This window comes from Tiliqua scincoides, chromosome 7 (genome assembly GCF_035046505.1).
Source record: "Tiliqua scincoides isolate rTilSci1 chromosome 7, rTilSci1.hap2, whole genome shotgun sequence".
NCBI classification, from domain to species: Eukaryota; Metazoa; Chordata; class Lepidosauria; order Squamata; family Scincidae; genus Tiliqua; species Tiliqua scincoides.
In genome coordinates, this window is record NC_089827.1 from 59,051,430 (window position 1) to 59,074,359 (window position 22,930).

General features: G+C 44.8%; 1 protein-coding gene across 1 annotated transcript; it reads left to right on the forward strand.

Moving 5' to 3' along the window:
* The first annotated feature begins 10,591 nt into the window (after positions 1–10,591).
* SMIM45 (small integral membrane protein 45) lies at positions 10,592–10,798 on the forward strand. The gene has a single exon (XM_066633267.1). The coding sequence runs from the start codon at positions 10,592–10,594 to the stop codon at positions 10,796–10,798; it is 207 nt and encodes a 68-aa protein (XP_066489364.1).
* The last annotated feature ends 12,132 nt before the right edge of the window (positions 10,799–22,930 follow it).

A 22,930-nucleotide genomic window follows, 5' to 3' on the forward strand; every position in this document is an offset into this window, starting at 1 on the left:
AACTTCAAAACCGGAGCTTAGAAGCTGGGATATGTCACCATTTTTCATTTTTTTAAAGGCATAAATTCATATATATATTACACATTCATTCATAATTATCAGTTGATGGGCAGACACATGAGCCACACTTTCAGCAGTGCTTCTTCTGCTGATGTGTCAGTTTGCAGAGCACCTCTCAGCTATTGAGCTGTGAAGTGATGCTGTGTTGGAAGTGGTGCTGCTGAAAGTGTGACCCATGTGATAGTTGCACTCTCCCATGTCTTGAACATAGATCAAGATTCACTTATTTTCTCTTCTGACATTTGCAGCTAATGGGTTCTTTCTGGGCTTCATTATGTATTTAGAGTAATGTGTGATTGGGTCCTTCATCTCAAAATGAAAGTGCTTCAGAAGGCTTGCTGGAACCTTCTGAGATACACTTCTGGTTTTTTGCTAAACCAGAACTACATTTCAGAATGCTCAAGCAGGTCTTCTGAGGTATGGGGAGGTTGCACATGGTCATTTTTGGGAAGCTAAGACTCTTCTGGTCACATCTAGGAGGTACAGTGAGCCACTCCTGACCTATGCTGGGTCAAATTCATAACTCCTGAACCTGCAAATAAAGAGGGTCAATCCGTAGTCACAAAGATGAACTTTGGGCAAGTAGCAGCAGAGGAAGTTGAAGAAACAACACTGCCTAAACTGGGTAGACAACTTAGGGTCCATGGTCTGGATTCCGCCTGCCACCCAAAATCATATGATCTGTAGTTCCCCAAAAAGTTAAATCCACTTGGCCTGTGGTGGTCCTATAAAAGAATTCAAGTTTTTAGAGGTTGAGACTAATTATTTGTGTGGGTTCCATTTCAAGCACTCATGTGGATTAAAAAAAATGCACTATAGCAAATCAATTTGAAAAACAAAGTTTCTTTGTTCCAGTGATTGAAAAACAGCCTTGCTGACCTTTTGACTCTAAGAAAAGAGTCATTAAGAAGACAATCCATCAGCACTTCACTCAGCCCCTCCCTTCACCAATGCAAAATGATCACCTTTCTTTCACGTGCTGGGGGAAGGGAGGGGTCCGCAGGAGAGAGAAGGATTGATGGATTGTTAGCCTGCTGCCCTCTCTCTCTCTCTCTCTCTCTCTCTCAGGAGACTGGACTGTTCAGTTTTTAAAACTGATTTTAAGGGATGCATTTTTCCCCTTCTCCAGGGATCAGCACATTCTTTCTCATTTGCAGGGGCCATTCATGTTGAGTCAAATCCGTGTATAAATAGGCTGGACCTGTACTTCTCTCTCTGTAAGGCACACAGTATAAGCAGACCAAAGGTAGAAGTTTCTTTTGAGCATCATTCTCTGTCTGGGTATGCATCTCTGTGCATTGTGCCCATCTCTTTTTCATAGCTATATGACCTAGTTGGGAAGTTTGCACATGCGTATCAAATGCACATGCATTCTTAATATTGATGGCGCTGATGCCTGGCCCTTATGCAGAGAAGGTTGCCAGCTCCTGGCCTAAGCCAATCAGTTCCCTTCCCCATTCACATTTATCTCATCTGGAACTGACTGCAGATTAAGAATATCTTTGCTGGATGTGATTGAGTGGCTATGTAGTCCAGTGTTCTCTTTACAACTATGGCCAGACAGGTGCTTTAGGGAAGCCTCCAGTATATCATATTGGAGGAGGTCTACTGCCTTTGGATGCAGAGGTTGCATTTACTTATCATGGCTAATAGGCATTGATAGAGCTACTCTTTTAAGCATTTTTAAAAAATCAATACAAACTAGGTTTTTATGGACTCTGGGCAAAGAAGCTGCAAACCTACTCTCACCCCAAAGAAAGAGCACTAGTACTTCTCTTCACAAACAAGATGCTTTATAAGAGTATCTCTTCTTAAGAATTTGAAGCCTTGATCTCACAGTACCAGTAGTCTCTGGGCAGTGATTGATAAAAGAAGCTACTGATTACAATATATGGAGCTAGCTCTCATAAACCACTTTACAAGTTTATGCAGTTGATCCATGTTAGCAATCTCCACAATGGGCAATATTTGGACAAATGGACAATGTTTTTTTTTTTTTAACCTGGGCGCAATCCTAACCAGGTCTACTCAGAAGTAAGTCCTAGTGTGTTCAATGGGACTTACTCCCAGGAAAGTGTGGTTAGGATTACAGCCAAAGCTGAACTTCCACGCAAATTACATTTTGACATGTCTAATGGTGACTTCCCTGAGTTAGTTTAATCAAACAAAAGATATATTTAAATTCAAATATTATGGATTGTATGTATAGCATTACAGCGTGATTTGGCACCTGTTTGTTTTTTATTCAAAAAAAATGCAGATAATAAAATCTCTTTCTGTTCCAGGAGGGCATGGAGCCCATGTGTGGAGGCCAAGGAGCGAAGTTGAGGAGGAAGCAAGCTAGAAAGGAAAAGGAACTCCAGCATTGAAAATGTCCTCCTTTACTTCTCCATTCAGTTTCAGTCCAAAAACTTGGCAGGCTTTGCTAAAACAATCCATGAGCTGCTAGAGATCTTTGGCAGAGTGGGTAGTGACAGCTGCATCGTCAGCAAAGAGGAAGTCACGCAGACATTTCAGCTGGACTTTGGACTTTGCTCTCAGTCTGGAGAGGTTGAAGAGCTTTCCATCTGATCTGGTCCGGAGATAGATGCCTTCTGTTGCAGTTCCAAAGGCATGCTTCAGCAGGTCAGCGAAGAAAATCCCAAACAAGGTTGGTGCAAGAACACAGCCCTGCTTCACTCCGCTTCGGATGTCAAAGAGGTCTGATGTGGAGCCATCGAAGACAACAGTGCCTTTCATGTCCTTGTGGAAAGATCTGATGATGCTGAGGAGCCTGGGTGTTGGGGAGAATCTTGAAGAGGCCGTCCCTGCTGACCAGGTCGAAAGCCTTCGTGAGATCTATGAAGGCTATAAAGAGTGGCTGTCATTCCCTGCATTTCTCCTGCAGTTGTCTAAGGGAGAATACCATACCAGTGGTGGACCTGTTGGCTCGGAATCCGCACTGCGATTCTGGATAGACGCTCTCTGCAAGTACCTGGAGCCTCTTTAGTGCAACTCGGGCAAACAGCTTTCCTACTACGCTAAGGAGCGAGATGCCGCGGTAGTTGTTGCAGTCACCCCTGTCGCCTTTGTTCTTGTACAGCGTGATGTCTTGAGGTACTCCAACTTCTCTCCAGCAAAGACAGAGGATTTCATGCAGCTCAGTGACGATGATCTCTTTGCAGCACTTTAGGACTTCAGCAGGGATGCTGTCTTTTCCTGGTGCCTTGCCAAAGGCAAGGGAGTCCAGTGCCACATGAAGTTCTTCTAGGGTTGGTTCACTGTCAAGCTCCTCCAACACAGGCAGGCACTCAATATTATTCAGTGCTTCTTCGGTGACTACATTTTCTCTGGAATATAGCTCAGAGTAGTGCTGCACCCAGCGTTCCATCTGCTACACCCGATCCTGGATGACCTCGCCTGCTGCAGACTTCAGAGGGGCAATTTTCTTCTGTGTTGGACCGCATGTGAACGCATTCCACATGCGCTGCCTCCAACACATCCTTGGCATCACCTGGCAGGACAAAGTTCCAAACAACACAGTCCTGGAATGAGCTGGAATCCCTAGCATGTATGCACTGCTGAAACAGAGACGCCTGCGTTGGCTTGGTCATGTTGTGAGAATGGATGATGGCTGGATCCCAAAGGATCTCCTCTATGGAGAAGTCGTGCAAGGAAAGCGCCCTACAGGTAGACCACAGCTGCGATACAAGGACATCTGCAAGAGGGATATGAAGGCCTTAGGAGTGGACCTCAACAGGTGGGAAACCCTGGCCTCTGAGTGGCCCGCTTGGAGGCAGGCTGTGCAGCATGGCCTTTCCCAGTTTGAAGAGACACTTGGCCAACAGTCTGAGGCAAAGAAGGAAGGCCCATAGCCAGGGAGACAGACCAGGGACACACTACACTTGCTCCCAGTGTGGAAGGGATTGTCACTCCCGAATCGGCCTTTTCAGCCACACTAGACGCTGTGCCAGAACCACCATCCAGAGCGCGATACCATAGTCTTTCGAGACTGAAGGTTTCCAACAACGAACTTCTCCATTACCCACCTGATCACTCACCCTCATGCAGCTTCCCTCTGCTACTGAAGTACACAGTTGACCTCAGTCATGAAGACAGAGGAGGGACTTTCTTCAGTTGGCCAACTGAAGTACTCTCCCTTTTATCTTAAGCCTCACTGCTATTTTCTGTCTGTAATATGGATCATGTTGTGGTGGTTCAGTTACTCGTTTCTTTACAGTTATTTGGGCGGAAATGGCTTTGAAAAGGTATTTACACATAACTAGTGGTGGTGCCACGAAGTGGTGAGCAACTCACATGGAAATGCACCTCAGAAAGCGCATCATGTTGCAGACAATGAACGGCAGCCACACGAGAGTGTGGATTCCGACATGGACCTGCGTTGACAGCTTCTACTCCAGCAAGTAATCCAGTAAGGCTGCAATCCTATATGCACTTTCATGGGAGTAAGCCCCACTGAACACAGTGGGACTTACTTCTGAGTAGACATGTACAGGCTTGTGCTGCAAGCCTTACTTACTGGGGCCTGGGAGTCAAAGGTGGCAGCGGTGATGTGGGAAATGTGGAGCTCTGTTGCCACCTTTGCAACGCTGCCGCAATCCAAGATGCGCTCGCGAGCGCGCATCCAGAGCAGAGCATCTCCCTTCCGCTCCTTCTGGGTCAAGGGTACCACGTGCGCTGAAGAGCCCTTTCGCCTGGTTGTCATGACAACGGTTGTTAGCCCCCGGCTGCTGCGGCATTCTGATTGGCCCGGGGAGGCCTCGCCTCTTGGATGAGAGGGATGGAGAGGGAGCGGGGGAGGGAAGGAGCCGGCGCTGGTCCATTTATGGGAGGGCAATGCAGGGGGCGGTGCTGGGCAGCGGAGGAGGCGGGCTGGATGCCCTGCACGGCGGCTGGATCCGCCAGCGGGCTTTCCTGCAGAGCAGGCGGGAGCTCCGCCCATCCTTGCACCTGCCCTGTGATGCTCCGGCGCCGCCTTCCCGGGGAGAAGCCTGGCACGTGCAGCAGGGAGCGGCGGTGCCAGAAGGGGGGGCAGCCTGGAGGAAGGATGCAGGGGGCTTCAGGTAGGTGATGATGCGCTTCACGGACCTGCTGTGGGGATGCAGGCCAGCAGGCAGGCACTTGACACTCTTCGCAGGCCGCCGGCGTCACGGGTTGCAAAGGACAGGTGCGCTCCCCCTGGGCAGGTTGCAAAGGACAGGAGTGGACAGGTGGGCTCCACTCCTGGCAGCAGCTCCAGCACGTCACCCTATGGAACAGCATCTGATACAAGGCTTGTTTTTTGAATGGAAGGGTCTTCCCTGTGTGCGCACTACGGCTGCATTTATTTTAACCCAGTGGTGAGGTGCAGAGCAGGGTGGGAGGGGGGGACAGAGAGCGCATTGTGGGCCGTCTCCTCGAACTGAAACCTTCCTGCGTGGAAGAAAGTCCCATGCCCAGAACAGACAAAGTGCTGGGCTCCTGTTTAAAGCCTTTGGCGATGGAGATGCACAAGAGACTGGAAGAGAGGAGAACAGACTTCCTATTGGTGTGTGTCAGCCACCATGGGAACTGAAGAGTGAAGATGGCTGGGTTTAGAGAGTGTTTGACAAAACTGTAGCTATGATGATGATGTGGGAGGTCCAACTACAGGCGCTGATTGTACTGTACTCACACTGCTGCACAAAGAGATTGGTTTTAGGCTAGTGGCATTCTGCTTTCCGTTTGGCAAGAGTGCATGGATTTCAAGTTTCTGGGTCTCTTTTTTTTTTTCCTCTATTAAGAGTCCCAAGATTCACCAACAGGAGACAGGAGCAAAAAAGTAGCTGGATGAGCTAAAAAAATGGATGAGCACAGAGCCTCTGCAAATATATTCAGCCCTGGAATTAGTTTTCAGTGCCTGGGGGTGAAAACCCATTTATTTGCTGCTGGTGTGGAACCCCGGGGAGTCAGAAACCTTGCAGATTTATTGTAAAGCACCCTGAGATTTGCCAGTAGATCCCAAACTACTTTCTGCCTGTCACTGCTCTTAGAACAATTTTTCTGTCTCTCATAGATGAACATAAAAAGATTGTCAGCAGCAATGCTGACATGTGCAAAGACTCCAAGCATTATAGTGGGTAAAGGGGAGATTCGAGACTGAGTCAAGAAGTTGAGTGGTGTGTGTGTGTGTGTTTTGTTTGTTTTAAGAAAGTTGATTGCTCCACTTTCAGGGATGTGTTCACCTGATGATGCCTACTCAGTACTGTGTGATGGATTTTTAGTATCTTGATGTAAACAGAATAAAAAGGGGTGCGAGTAGGACTTTTGCACACCAGGTGTATGCTACTTTTAAGACAGTCAAAGGGTATACAGATGATCATTGAATCAGGTACTCTGCTTTGACCTGAGTGCACCTTGCTCTTTGTTTTTGCTTGCATCACTTTCAGTTTTGTATGCCTTGAAGAAAATGTCAACATGCTTAAGGTTGCAAAGGTCACCATGTGACACTTTACCCTTCACTTATCCTAGGATAGTTAAGGTAACCTGACCAATCATGAAGTGGGTTGACATCTGGCCAAGATTGTTAGATCTTCATCAGGAAACTGACGAGGGGAACAGCTCTTTGGGAACTCTCAGATGGATTTGTCAGTGGAGTAGAACATTAGATACTTCTGTGTTGTTTGGGAATTAATTAGGGCCCAAACTTTCCAGTGCTGATGCAGCCCCATTCCCTTACCTTGAGGAGGCCTCTGTGACTGCTGCCCCACCGCAAGATGCAGCACGAATCCTGTTGGTACGACTTCATCAGCACTGTAAAGCTGGAAGTCATTGGGCCCTAAATTGGTATCTACAGATCATTGGGCTGGTTCTGTTTTCCTGTCTGAGCAGAGGTGCAGAGCAAATTTAGGGGATGTATCTTCTGCGCCATGAGGATTTTCACGTATTGTTCCACAGGAGTCAATATTATTGTTTATGCTGTTCATCCCTGTTTGAAACCATTGGGGAGATTGCCCACAGATTTCAACTCTAGTCAAATGTTCTTTAAGCATGGAGAGTATTCCCACAGACAGTGTTTGCCTGTGCAAACCACACTGTCCATGGAGAGGGTGGGGGCAGGGCTATGGAGTGCGGTGGCAGGAGTGGGGTTTGCCGGCATGCTCACGCTACCTCCCCACCACATGTTCCCTCTAAGGAATGGAAAGGGCTCTGGAGTATGATGTCATCAATATGCTGATCTATGTTGTTTAAGTATCTGGGAGTAGCCGTCTCAATTCTGAACCTAGAGGCCAAAGTCCCATCATAAAAGGACTGGCAGGCTAAAGCTGTATCCAGGCAAGATGGAGGTGATACTTGTGAGGAATCTTAGAGTGAGTTTCCCAGTTTGATGGAGTATGAATTCACCTGGTAGAGCTGGTTTGTAGTTTGTGGATGCCCTGACCTAGATTTCTTGTCTGAAAACGGATAGCAACAGTATTATGCAGGTTGTGCCCCTTTCCAGTTTTTAAGTATCCTGCTACTGCCATTCATTTTTAGATCAAAGTTTCACGTGGCACACAAATCTACTGCATGGGGTCCCTGAGAGCTAGATTTGCTTTCTCCCATACAAGTGAATAGTTGTCACTTATTTGTTATATAGGGCAAAGGAATGTGCTGCACACAGGATCAGTGTTGAAATGGGGGCAATTTTAGAGGCAAATTATCCCTGATACAGAGTAGCCTGGCCATTTCTAAGGATATCATGGGGGGGGGGGAAGGGAAACAAAATGGGGGTGGGGAGAGCAATGTGATTCTGATGCTTTGCCCCAAATCACAAGTGAGGCTTGGAAGGAGGGAGGCAGTGCAGAGCAACTAGATCAGGGGTGTCAAACTCATTTCATACAAGGCCGAATAGCATTCAAACTCATTTCATCATGAGGGCCGAATAGCATTCATGATGCCTGCTGAGGGCTGAAAGTGATGTCATTAAGCAGGAAGTGATGTCATTAAACAGGTCGTGACCATGTTGTAACAAGCACTTTTTCTCACTTGGGAACTCATTAGCTGCAAATGACAGAAGAGAAAATATACATATCTTGATCATATTCAAGATATGGGAGAGCTCAATTTTTAAGTGGGCTGCCCTTTCAGTTAAGTGGGCTGCCCTTTCAGCAGTAACACCTCAGTAGCTGAGAGCCTGAGGGCCAGATAAAAAGCTCCAGCGGGCCACATCCGGCCCCCGGGCCTTATGTTTGACACCCCTGAACTAAATATTTATATCGCACTGTCAGTGAACAGAGTACTTTAGAGAGGAATACAGAGCTTACAATTTCCATTTTGATGATAGAGGAGAAAATAAATAAATAAATAGTGAGAGCAGAAAGTAGAGACCCAGCCAGCAGAGATAGCAGCGAAGAACAAGGGATAAGTGTAAGCAAATGCAGTCCTGTATGTTTATGGGAGACAGAACCATTGGAGCATGATAGATCTATTTTGTTCCAGTTACAGTGGTTACCAATTTGCTTCCAGGCAGCTCAGTTTAGTTTTGACCTTTAATGCCTTAAAGAATCTGTGACAAGGTTATGTTAAGGTCCATCTTCCAGGAGAGCCTGCCCAAACTTTGAGATCAGCTGTGGGGGTCCTGATTTTCTCTGGCCCACCATTAAAAAGATTCAGCTGGTGGGTGCCAGAGAAAGGGCAGCTGTAAAGAGTTTGGCAGATTCCTTCTTTCTCCATTTTCAGCTGGATGGGGAAGATCTTCCCCATCTTCCTGTTCTGCAGCTAAGGTTTTTTTTAATGCTGTTCTTTCAAATGGTTTTTATCTTCTGCTGCTCTCCATTTTTAAAGTGTTAGTCTATTTCACTTGTTTTGTGAAAAACATGTGGTGTTGCAAACTACTGTTTTTAATTTAAACACAGGGTATAAATGAATTAAATATTACAGGGTCCATTTCAGAGTGGCTGAGATGAGAAAAAAGGAAAAGACACAATCATGCATGGGAGAAAATAAGAAGGAATACAGTACAGTCAAAGTATTTATTGCTTCACAGTCCAATCCTGAGCTCTTAGTGTCGATCCACCTCTGGCGCAGGGTGTCACAAATGTGCCATAAAGCACATCTGCAGCTCTCAGCACCAGTCCAGTGCTAGCTCAGCGCCAGCTGGTGCTGGGTTAGTGCCAGTGGATCGCCGCTGCTCCATCACTCTGCAGTCACCTCCATGTTGGGAGGGAGGCATTCTGGGGTGGGGGGAGGGCAGGTGGTGGGCATTCCCAAGGGCAGGCAGGGAGCGGGAGGTGGGGCCAGGATCCAGCACTTGTGCCAGATTGTAACCCTGTTCTCTGGCAGCCCGGGGCAGTCCTGGGCTGCTCGGACTTGCAACACCTATTTTGGTGACATAGATCCAAGTAACCCCTTTGGGGCTGCTGCAGGTCTTCCTGGGGTAAGGGAAAAAGCCCCCCCCCCCGTCTTGGCCTGAGCCACAAGCAGCCTGGACCTTGTGCTGGATACAATTTAGGATTGCACTGTAACTTATTTCCATTGGTAGCTGGTTTAGGACATAGAAAAGAAATAGAACGTAGAGTTCAGTAAAGTAAGTCATCAAGTGAGTGTAGGAAAGAGGAAGGGAGAGAATAGTCAAAGTCAAGGATGGCACAATATTTCAAATAAAGTAAAATAAAGCAAAATTCATACTATTTGAAGAGAGATGCATGTTTCCTTGGCTGACTTTATTCTGATGTTTGATTTCTTAAATATATTTCCTCCTAGGAATATAGTGACTTGAAAAAGAGCTGCTTAGCAGCAGTCCAAAAGAAGAAAGATTGCTTGTTCCAAGGTAAGCCATTCTTTTTGATCTAATCGTCAGAGATTATTCTTGAGAACTCTAGTATAATTAAAGTGTATTACAGTAGAAATACCTTGCAACAGAAGAATATATTAAAGAACAAAAGCGATGGCATCAGAGGCCACAGGGCATGAGAAAATCAATAAAAACCCTTCAGCACTGAAAAGCAGGCCCATAAATATCATTCTTCTTTCCTTCCTTTTGTCTCCTGCTACCTTTGATTGCTTGGGAAGAAGCACATGATCAGAATACAGAGGAGAGAGAAGAATGATATTCGTAGCTGATAATGTAGTACACCAGTGGCCAGCATAGATTTCATTATTAAAGCAGGTAGGTTACAATCAACTTGTGATCAGAACTGTGCTGACCAACTGGCTGCACTTCTTGATTCTGCATTTTGAACAGATCTTGTGCAAAGAACCTCTGCAGGTCCAACTGGGTATGTGGGATCTTGTATGTGGGATCTGCAAATACGTTTTGCTGTGTACATAAAATTAGGCAAGCGTTATAAACCAGCACAAATGAAAGTTTAAAACCTTTTTTTTATATTTCGGTGTGTAGCTAATCTCAGAAATAGCTATCACTCAGCCTTAAACAAAGTTTGAATGTGTGCAGCCTTCTTAGCTTCTGGCTAAATATAGAGAGAGACTTGAGGTTGAAGGTCATAGTCTTCAGCCAAAAATCAACTGTGTTTGTCTTTATGTACTCCAATTAATTGCCTGCATGTGTTTGCCTTTCCTTTGTCCAGCCATCATGCCTCATTTCTTGGATTGGTTTGTGCCTGTGTATCTGATGATTTCCATTCTCATCTTGGTGGGCTTTGGAGCGTGCATATACTACTTTGAGCCAGGACTGCAGGAAGCGCACAAGTGGCGGACGCAAAGGCCCATCCTGGATCGGGACCTTCGGAAAACGTTGATGATACGTGACAACCTTGCATTTGGGGTGCCTGAAGTCTAGCATACAGTGCGTGCAGATTCCTAGAAACAAAGTCCATTTTTGTTTTTGAAATTACAGGTAACTATGTGAACTGTGACTAGCTCAGGACAATTTCCAGGTGCAAAGCACACCAACATAACTACATTCCTGTCTGACAAGGGTCTCTCTTAATGTTAATGAAGCACTGTCTGTTGCCATCTCTGGTTCTAAACCAAGGCTTGTGGACTAATGTCAGGGGGAAGGACCTGGTTTCTGGCTCTAAATGTCCCAAAGACATTTTGGATCCTCCATTGATCAAGGTCTCCATTAGCCTACTAGGCATGGTCATTCCTGTACGTGAATTTTAGACTTCTCCGGGAATATAAGATGGCCACTTGATGGCAAGAATGGCATGGACAATTAATGGCACATGGAATCTTTTACTGCGGGTGTGATCTGAGTATGTTGGTCCAGTGCCTCCTGGACAAAGGTTCAACTTACAAAGCTCACTACTGGCATCATTTCATTATATTGACAAGAGTCTCCTGGGCAAGGCAGTAAACCGAATCAATTGCACAGAATGAATTCCCTTTCCACCTCCAGCACCAAGCTCAGATGCACTGAAGGACATACTCTGTAATGCTTCCATACTCAGGCTGTGTATATTCAGATTTCAGATAGCTTCAGTCCTTGCAGAAATCTGTCTGGCTCTAAACTCACTCAGCAAAATTTCAACCTAAAAGTCCGCATGGATTCATTGCTGAGCATTTCTTTTGCTTCTCCATTACTGGGGAATTTATGTGGCATTGGATTCACTTCTCTGTACTTCTGGGATTCAAAATCCCTTGTCATACAAAGAACTGCACTTTTTCAGTCCTCTGCTGCAGCTGCAGACTTTCAGAGTGGGTCTAGCAAGAGTGCGCATTGCTCTTTCTAGACTGACCACCAAATTTAAAAGCTGAAATACCCCCAACCTACCTTTCAGCATCCTTGGTAAAGGCCAAATAGACTGTGATGTTTCGATTACTGCGTGTCCTTCTGGACCTCCATTGTTATGTGGTCATGTAGTAGCTATATGCTCTTTGTGCACACAGAGGGTTTTCCTTTGTCTACATTTACCCTAATTGTTACCAAACTACTGTATGAAAACATTGCTGCCTAGGAAAATGGGATCACCAGTCAACAATCCCTCTTCATTGCAGATTACCTACTTCACAACATTGGCATGATGAGAGCTGGTGTTACTGTGCCCCTCTTTCTTGGAGCTTCATTAGGGCATCATTTCTAGGGGCAGAGTGGCTTTATCCCCTTACTGACCCAATATTGTACACTGTACTAACTTAGTGAATCTGTTCTATTGTTCTACCATTGTGAGGTACCCACCAGTTCCACTTCTGTACATTCCATGCTACATATGTGCACCTCTGCTTTTCCACTGCGTACGTCTGTATACATTCCATGTTAAGGTAGCACAGCCATTACCATCTGGATGTGGGCACCATATTGTTGTCTGTCTTTCCATGTCACCACTTCTCAAACAGTCTTGTGCTACCAAAGTTATGTCTGTACATTCCATACTGAATCGGAACTCCTTCACTGCCACCCTGTAGCACACAGCTCTCCTTTCCAGCACCTCCTTGCCTATGAATAGGTTTTCATGCATACTTCAATACATTCCACTGCTTTCACTGTCATACTTGGTGCCATATTCCCTGACAGTATAGTAGTCACTTGGATCCCTGATGGAAAAATACTTGCTCCTTCATTGTGGCTTTTGCATCAGTTTACAATGAATTGCCTCTGGGATGAAGCCACACAGCCTGTGATCATTGCCATTAGAAGATGGCACCATTTTTCATCAGCTGTTGAATCTGAGGATAGCACATTGCATGTTGTAGTGTGAGATTTGTCATCAGTGGTTGCCTGAGACTATTGGAAATATGAACAATGATGGCTTTTTACCTTTTAGCACAAAGTGTGCTTGTGTGTTTGGGGGGGGGAGTGTTTTGTACAAGCGGCTGGAACACATTCTGAAGCCTTTTGGCCGAGCAAGTGGTCTCATCACCAGGCTAGATCTCATCACCAGCACCACCATTTCCATGGAAATTGTTTGGCTTCACTCACACAGAACAAATAGGTCACCTTCCATTTCTGAGCTGTGCTGAAACTAGTACAGTAGTTTTGTAGTACAAAGTCATGTGTTCTGTATCATGGATCTTAACCATGTGTATGCCATTTGAAGTATCAGAAGGATCTTGCACATTTTTGAATGTGGTTAAATTGGCTATGCACTGGCTCCATCCAGAGAGCTTTGCAGATAGCAAAAGGCTGTGCCAGGGCTAGCACTACCATTGGGAAGAGTGAACTGGTTCTTTGGGTCATTAAAGGGTGCCAACTTGTCAATCACTATACTGTGGGTGTTTGTATGTTGGATTTTTTTTCTCAGCACCAAAATGTCTTGGGTGACCTTGAGTGGCTTGTTCCTGTATGAAAAGATCAGATGACACCAACAAAGACAACCATCTGTTTGGCAGGTGTAGACATTGCTCTGATCCAGCAATGGGTCTTTATATACATCTCTAAATGCTGCAGGTGTTTTGTTATGTTTAGAATGTGCAGTATCCTTTAGGGCTCTCATTGACTGATGCAGAAGAGGATCAGTACAATATAACCCTATTTGCAAGCACAGGTTGCTATTTGGAGCAATGCTATATTTGCTATGGACATGAGACCACTAAGAAGTTCCTAAGACATTTTTCTGCTCTTTGACCTGAATGTAAATCAGTGGCTACCTTTCTATATCAATGACCTATCAATTACTATTGCTAGTATAGCCATAGTCTCTGAGTACAACTTGGAGACCTGTTTTCTTCACCTTGATTTTTGTTCTGTAGACGAGACTACCAATGCAAATGAATAAACCCCAGGCTGAGCAATGGGGCAGCAATACGTTTCCTACTATTACAGGTCAGGAGCTCTAAGAGTTTGGGATCAGGCTACATTTTCCCCTCTCACCTAATGCACCCTATTTTGGGGGGGGGGGGGAGAAAAAAAACTCATGACACAAAACTTTTTTGCACAGCTGACATGATCTTTCACTTGTATCAAGTTTCTTTTCTCAAAGCTGTTTCACAGGATAGAGGAATGGGATGTTGCAGCACATCCACTTCACATCCATTTGAAGTGGCTGTTGTTACAAGAGCAGCTCTATGAGGGCATGATTCAGTGACCACATTAATTACCTGTTTGCAGGTGCTTTGTTTTCAGTGGAAGAGCATCATTGAAACAGCCATCGAGCGATGCCCTTAATATTAACAAACACTGCAAGCAAATCTAGCTTGCCATCCAGAAATGGTTGAGAGTGAGATCAGCCACCCAGATTCAAGTGCCTAAGAAATTTCAATTCAAAATGAAGTTGAGCCTTGGACATAAATTGATCTTCTCGTGATGTTTCCGATCCAGAATTGATTCACATTAGCAGTTATGGAGAGAATGCTCTGCTGAGGAAAGTTATATTTTCGGCTTCTATCCTAGGAAAAAAATAGAGGAGTTTGATTTCCACACTTGCTACCAGCATGAAATCTACAATATGTTTTCTATTTCAATGTGTTCATATATAAAACATGTTCATAAATTTCAAAAACTAAAGAGACGAAGAAAAAAATCAATCACTGAGTTTTATGCCAAAACTCCTTAGGGTTTGGATAATGTTAGGGAAGAATAATGTTTAGAAAGACCGTACTTACTGAGCAAGGGGAGCCAAACCGATACTTGTGCTTGACTGTGCTCAATTAGAAATAGTGAATGCTCCTTTCTCATGCGTGTAGCCACCAAGATCTAAACAAGGAGAAATAGGAACTAGAACAACCAATGGCCTGCCTCTCTCTCTCTCTCTCTCTCTCTCTCTCTCTCGTCCTGACTCTTTTCTACTTTGTGTGCCAAGTTTTAAATGTTCTGATGTAGTCCATTCTGTGTCCTACTAGATCTTAACTACCTGCAACTGAACAAAAGGTTTTTGTGAGTGAAGTCTATCTACATATGGGATAAAAGGACTGTGGTCATTTTTAGAGTTTGTTGTAAGCCTTGCTATGTTTTGTGCTGTTCTGAAAATACTAACTTGGTTCTGAAAACTTTGTGATGAACTTGTCATTGGAATCTGATGTGTGAACGTTTTATGCTCCGACTGTAGCTTTGTAATGAAACTGATGGATCACTTCTGGGGATCATATACCTCATTATGAAATTTAAGCTTTTGCAAGCTTATATGATTGAAATGATATTCAGATGAGAGCTTTAATTTGACTAAATTTGAAATAAGTATCAAATTTAAATCTGTTTAGAAATTGAAATGTTGACATTTCAGATGGAAAAGTTTAGAAGTTTAAAAACCAAACTGAAGTTCTCAAACTTTCAGTGTGCAGTGCTTTGAAAATATTGAATTGCCCAGTCACACAATGCTGGTGTGTGTGCCTGCAGTCTGAATCCAAGGTTCCCTTTGCCCAGAAACCACCCATCTGAGAGTGTTTGAAGCTGTGAGTGGCATTTATTCTCCAGACTTGATTGCTTTGTGAGAACTTTATGGAAGTGCTGTGCTCACGATTACTGTATTTACTTACTGTGAAGCCTGTTTTGTTTTTGCTAATGTTGGATTAGCATATGTGCTGAGTACATTTATTGTGTGATTTTGTAAAAGAGAATCTGACTGTCTGGCAGACACACAACATCTAAAGCTGTTGTTCTGATTCTGGAGCACATGAGGCTGTTCGAAAAACTCATGCAATGCTCATGCATACTGTGGCCGTGGTCCGGAGAACTGCAAGAACAGCCACTCCATCTTGGCAAGTCTCTTAGGGCCCAATTCTGTCCACTTTTCCAGTGCCGGTGCAGCCGTGCCAGCAGAGCATGTGCTGCATCCTGTGGTGGTGGGGCAGTCACAGAGGCCTCCTCCAGGTATGGAAACATTTGTTCCTTACCTTGGGGTCTGCATTGTGGTTGCTCTGGTGCTGGGAAGTTGGATAGTATTGGGCTCTTAGGCTGCAATTCTATACACACTTTCCTAGGAGTAAACTCCATTGAACACAATGGGACTTTTGAGTGGACATGCCTAGGATTGTGCTGTCGATGTGATTGGAGCTTCACACCCAGCAAACTCTCAGCTCAGTTATGTTTCTGCAATGATTCAAGAGAGCTGTGGAGGTCTGCTAGAATTGGCTTCAGCATAGAATTGTACTTCTGTGAGATTTCTTTTGCTGGCTTGGGATAAATGCCTTTTACCCACCTATGGGCTTTTAGTCTCAACCTGGTCACTTTCTTCCTCTCCCACCTCAATGGCAGATGAACTCTGTGAAGCCTGTCAGTCAGATAGTAAGGAAACACTGACATTAAACCTTTCCAAACCTCACTATCTTATCAATGAGGTTTGAACTGGATGACTGATTGAAGAGTACATTGCTTGGGGAAAGGGAGAACAGTTACAGAGGTGGGGAGGCTGAATAAGCTGTGACCTTCGTTTCTGCCACCTATACCTATTTTTCTTCTGCCACCTACACCATGTCTGTTTTCCCAGACAGTCTGGTACTGTGAATTTAACTCATTTGCCTCAGGAGGTAATGGAAAACTAAAAGTATTCCCAATCCTCTGTGATGTTTTATGGAATGTGTTCCCAGCTTGTGTTTTGCACTAAATCATAGATGCTCCTGTTCCTGATGACATCAAATGTCTTGTTGTTGTTTCAGGCTTTGTTATGAATTATAAATAAACTCTAGGTTTAAAATTCGAATAAACTATCCAGAGTCAATCAAGTTTACTGGCGCTTTATTGCCTTTTACACTTGTATGTTAAGTTTCTAATGGGCAGTTGACGTAACTGCAGTTTGGCTTCACTTTTGGTGTCCTTTCATGGGCCTTGGTCCCAATTAGTTTGTTACAAACACAATTGCAAGGTCAACTATGTGATTTTTTTTTCCTTGTGCAACTGGTTTATTCCTCCGATTTGTGTGGCACAAATGCACAGTGCTCTTCGGGTGGGCTTATTGCAAGGTTTGAGTGCAATACAAAACATCTTGATAAATTCACCACGTTTTCAAACATTTTAGGATCCCATGAAAGAAATATGGCTTGGTCATTTTTGATCTGTGGCTCAGCAGATCAAATCTAGTGTACACTCCAAGAAACTGTAAATTCCTGTGCACAATATCCAGCAGGACCATTTGTGGTATGAAAAGATGTACTTATGATATTTTTAAAATGAGCAAAGAAAACTGAGAGTGCAATCCTAGCTGACATTTAGACCAGCTCAAAGCACTTTCCCTGACTTCCTGGTGTTGTGAACATGCCATAAAGCACATCTGTGCCACCTCGGGAGTCAGAAAGGTCAGCGCAAGCATGCACACCGGCCTCCCCGTATCAGATCCATCCCCAGACTTGGTGAGTTTTTGCCAACTGAGGAAGGCCGTCATGAGGATTGGGGAAGGTGGGGGGAGGGTAGGAGTGTTTTGGGGCAGGGTAGGCAGTGGGCAGACCAGGCCTGGGTGGGGGATGGAACCAGCCTCCGGTACTTAGACTGAATCCTCACCCCCCTCCTGAACAGCCCAGCATTACACCTGATTGCTTGGATTTGTGTCAGTGATTTCGCTAGCACAGATCTGAGTAGCCTCCTTGAGGTGGTTGCCGCATGACTCTCGATAAGGAAAACTAAATACCCTTACTTGGAGTAGTGTGGGATGCACCTCAAACCCTGCACTAGATTCAGTGCAGGCCAACCAGCTGGTCTGTTCAAGCACAGGTTAGGATTGGGCTGCAAAATTACTAATCAGGTAATCGAAACCAGCCCATCCATGAGGCAGACAGAGGCAGTCACTGCAGGCAGCCTATTGGTGCGGAACGCCCTCCTCTGTCCACTCATTCACGTCTAATGCCATTGCTCCTCCTCCCTCTCTCTGGATTGGAAAAGGAAGTGGAGGGCAGAGTGAAAGAGGAAAGTGGTGGGCTAGAACAGATTCTGGAGCTACCACTCTAGTCCTCTTCACATTTCCTCTTCTGCTCTTTCTTTTCTAAGTCAGGAAGTGAGAGAAAAAGATGCTGACATATCACCAGGTTGGGGGGGGGGCAGCATTTGGCATGGCACCTCAGGCACCAGATAGGCACCAGATAGACTTGGTGCTGCCCAGCTACTAATGCACTATTTTCCAATTTCTCACTTTTCACATACTGGTAGTGATTTCTGAATCTGTTGCTTTGCTTTACTGTTTCTTTCTTAGAATGGAGCAAGGGAGCTCAAGAATAGCTTAGCTTTATTTTTAGGAAGTGCTTTTTAAAAAAACTTATGAGGCCTGTCCATCAGTCTTTTCAGGCACATATCCAAGCACTCCCACCCAAGCTTGGAGCTTTTCATATTTCCTCTTGTGACTGCAGCTGTGCATTAAATGCTTATCTGAAGGGCAAGGGAGTTTCATGGTTTTGTTTTATTTGGAGTGGCTTGTTGGTGGTTTGAGGTGCTGCTATGAGACTGGGAGGGGGGCTTCTGAAGATCATGGAAGCTGGGCCAGCAAGTCCTGGATCCTATTAGCAGTGGATATTGAAATCTGGAACTCTGAAAATTAATGCAATGAAACTGAGTTTTATGTAGAGGTATTTGTTTCTGGTGAGTAAGATAGGATTACAGCCTTCATCTTTCAGAACACAATGGGCTTAGTAAGGTAAATAATACCATTTTCAAACACCTCTAGTAAAATGATCATGAAAGTGTATACAGTTCTGGCCTCTGCATATGGAAATGTGCTTTTTCTGCTATGCAAAAATATATATTTTGAAGATAATATTTAAAAAACAAATGTCTAGTAAGGCTGATGGGAGTAGAACCCCTTTGTTCATTTAACACATCACATGAATCCATATTCCAATATCAAATATGAGAGGACCTGCCATTTTTATAAGCATTACCCAGAATGGTTTCGCACTCCATCAAATTCAATTTTATTTTTATTTTTAATTTTAAAAAATTATTGTTATTAAGAATACTTATATACCACTTTTCAACAAGAGTAGTTCACAAAACAATTTACACTGTAAAATAAATTGACAAATGGTTCTCTGTCCCCAAAGGGCTCACAGTCTTTAAAAGGGTGCAGAAAAGACAGCAGCATGTCATGCTGGGATGAAGAGGGGACAGTTGCTCTCCCCATGCTAAATAAGAGGAGCACCACTTGAAAGGTGCCTCTTAGCCACTAGGCAGGAGTGATTATGCTCCCTTTCTTTCCTACCTACCTGTATCCTATCTTTCTCATCAAGACCATCCAAAAAACCCCTGTGTGTATCTTCTTGTGAAGCATGCTATGGAAATAAACAAATTCCAATAGTGCCATCAAATTAGTGACCTGCAGTTGACACCTTGGTTTGATTTGAAGTGCAGAAGATCCTATGTTTAGTAAGATAGTCCCCAGGAATAGAGGAGCAAAATAAATCATTAGATTTTAATGTAGCTTGATTTTGATATTTCAGTTTTAAACAAGGAATCCATACATCACTGGTTTCACCACTTACATTGACTCCTGAATCTTATACACACTTATCTGAGAGCAAGTCCCATTAAACTAAATGGAGTTGAATTCCAAGTAGACCTGCATAGGATTGCACTGTCAGCCTTGTCTGGGAATGACAGGGTGAGAGTGGCAAGAATGTGGTAGAGTCAAAGGTCTGGAATGGCTGTAATGTCAAGATTCCAGGGCCTCCAGGCCTTCCACAGGCAGTGTATTGTTCCACCCCCGCCTGCTCTTGTGCCCTGTAAACAAACACCAGATGAAGGTGGGGGTGAGCATGATAATGGAGTAGGTATGTTCACTCCATGCATGACTAAGTAGGTCAGGAGGGCTCAATGGTTCAAGGAACTCAAATGATATTTCAGACTTAAGGCCATAGGAGGTAGAACACCTAAAAGTGAGAAGCCAAACCAAAGAGGCACTATTGTACCAAAGTTAATGTACAGAAAGCTTTTGTACATCTACACAGTTGTTGCCGCAGTTCACTCTCTTTGTCCTTCTGGATGATCAGTGAATGACCAGGAGACACTCCCTTAAACAAGTGGCATCCGTTACATACACACCTGCCCATGCGTTTAAAGACATGAGTACTCATACTGGGCCACCTGCAGCCCAATCTTATCCTTCACCACACTATAGCATGCAACCACAACAACTCACTAACCTCTTGGTAGGCCTTCTGCCTGTGTATGGGTCTCCTTGAACCCAAACCAGCTATGTAGCTGGTGTATGTCTGAGGACAAGAAGGAGCAGGCTGGGTTGGTAAATGGGGGGTGGGATCCAGCATGTGCTTTTGCTGCTGAGATCCACCCCCTGCAGCCTGCTCCCTGCCCCGAAACCTCCCACAGCCTGTCCCTGCAGCCACCTTATCTGGGCCACCTGAGGTCTAGCCATGTCTGGTGCTCATGCAGCACCGCTGGCCATTTCCATTAGCAGCTCTGCAACACATAATGGTGGCACAGCTTTTGTGCCACCTCAATAGAGCCCATGGCAGTGGATCGAAGATAAGCTGCTGTAGGTCCTTGATAGGATTGGGCAATAATCCTGCTTTTCCTTCACTTCTAGGGTTCCCAACTCCAACTGCAACTATTCCCAGAGATCTTTTTTTCCCTCCAACATGATGTAATCTTGGAAATTCCTGGAAGCCCTATTAAAATCTCCAGGGTTGCTTTCAGTAGTCATCTGGAGATAAATGCCGATTTCCAAGTCCTCCAGGCCAGACTTGGAGGATTTCCAGCTCAACTTGTTTGATCTGCACCTATTTGATTACAGTACCTTTTCTTTTAAGCTTCTCATATTCCAGCTATATTGCAGCCAGGCATGCCACTGGTCTCCATAGAAGTGACGTGTAGCTTTCAACTGGCTGACTTCCAATTATAATTGCCAGAGACTTATCCATGTTTGTGTTTCCAAGTTGTTCACTGGCCCTTCCACACACGACTGCTGCTCCCAGATCTTCAAATCTGTGCAAGTGCTACATCACAATATCCGTACAAATCTGTGATCTCATCTCTTGTACTGATATAGTTGGTTAAGGGCATGGGGGAGGTGAATGGAGGGAAGTGTCAAGAAGGACCTGATGGGCTATTTCTCAGACCTTTGGGCTATTTTTAAAATATACAAGAAGCATTCAGAGGACGGCTTCTGTTCGTTCATGGGTTGCTCTCACTGTACTGGGATGCAGGACAAGGTATAAGACTAACAGGGCCTGTCTTGTCGCTGTGCAGTGTTTTTAGGGCCTTCTCCCCTTCTCAGAAAACCTCCAGAGTTGCAATCCACTGGAAGTCAATTTGAGGGCAGCATTTACTGGTTCGGAGCACACACCGCTTTCAGTCCTTGCCCCTCACCCACAAGAGCCCTACACTACAGCCCCTGGTTATCGTCTATAAAGTGCTTCAGCAGAGAAAAAGTTGTCCAGTGTTTCTTGTTGTTTGCACTGAGACCTTTAGGATCTACACACCCCTGTTTTTTTTTATTTCCTAGTCAAGACTTCCTATGAGTGCCCTCATTCAGTGCCTGCCCACTCATTCTTGCCTCTGTGGCCAGCTGTGCTCAGCTCCAAGTTCTCCCAGACTCTCTCTCCCCCACTTAACCTCTTCAGAAGGATGGAAAAACATTCCACAATAACGGAGAATGGAGAGAGAATGCAAAGGGTAGACCCCATGAAGAAGGGCACTGACCTGTTCCTCTTGACATCCAGGAGATCTTGTGGTTGATGGTTCTTCTAAGTGCTGATATAGTGAAAACATTTTGGAGGGATTCACTTCTGTCTGTAGGAGAGTGGAAGGCAGGTTGCCCGTTGGAAGATCAGGGCTGTCAGGGCCAGCTGCAAGCTCTGGGACAGATGCTGGTTCATAGGGGACATTCTGCTGCTTTACACCCAAATCTTTCCAGGTAAGCTCTTAATTCTCACTTTCAATTAAGAATCATCTGGGGAAAACAAGAAAGAAAGAGGGGAAGGAATCAGAAATCAAAGCCTGGGTTAACTGATTATTCACTGTCACTGGAGACATCATCATAATAATAATTTTAACAGGTTGTTCAGAGAGCTGAAATTGGTTTGAGAGGAGGGGTATTGTTTCTCATGATGTATGTACATATTTTGCTATTACCTCTGTTCAATCAGACATTTAGGTTTTCTTTTAAACATTAGACAAACCAGCAAAACCTGTTTTACTAGAAGCAAAAGTAGAGTAAGAATTACACCGCTTGAAAACTGTTTTTAACTCTCCAAAATGTCATCTGTCTCCAGTCCCTGACTCTTTATACAAATTTTTGCAAGCAAAGCAAACAGACAATGTGGTTTAACATGTTGTATCAAACAGCATTATGGATAAGAGCAAAATGTGTCTCTTTTGGTACCTCACCGGATTGTGAAGATCTCCAAATAATCTCAAGGAGGGAGACTCTCTGCCTGTATGTTTCAAGTAATTTACAGCCTAATCCTATCCCCGGTGGCTCTGCTAGATGTTGTGACACCAAAATGGCTACCATTGCATCCAGCACCACCACCAAGGCCACCTGAGGTCTCCACAAGGGAATCCCCAGGCCCCACAATGGGGCTTCTCCAGTCTGCACCAGCTATATTGCCAGGGCAGGCTTGAAAACCTCCATGTCAGGCTTTGCAGCACAACACAGAGGATAGGACGGAGCAGAGCTCTGCCAGTCCCATCCCCTCCTGTGTCAGTTCCTCCCCCTACCCCGCCCAATTCCCACCTCCCCCTGCCCCAAAAATATTCACCACCTGCCAGCATTGGTGACTCCACGCGGCACTGAGGCTCAGTGCTGATGGCCCCTTCTCTCCAGATGCTGGGGACACAATTTGTGGCATGTCTGCAACACTCAGAGCAGGTGTTGGAGACCAGCACCAATGCTGAGAGCCCAGAGGATTGGGCTCTTAGATGAATACCTTCAAGAGCTTTTGATTGCAACCTTGTGCGTGCTTTCTTGGCAGTAAGTCCCACTTTGATCAATGAGCTTTCTCCTGGCTAAGCATGCACAGGATTGCACTCTTTGTGTTTTTTTAATCCGGGTTAGTAGGAAATAGTGATGACCTTAGGTTTTATTATCATTACATGATCAATGTGTGTGGTGCCTTGCAGAGTAGAGGATCTCTGTCCTGAAGCACTTACAGTTTC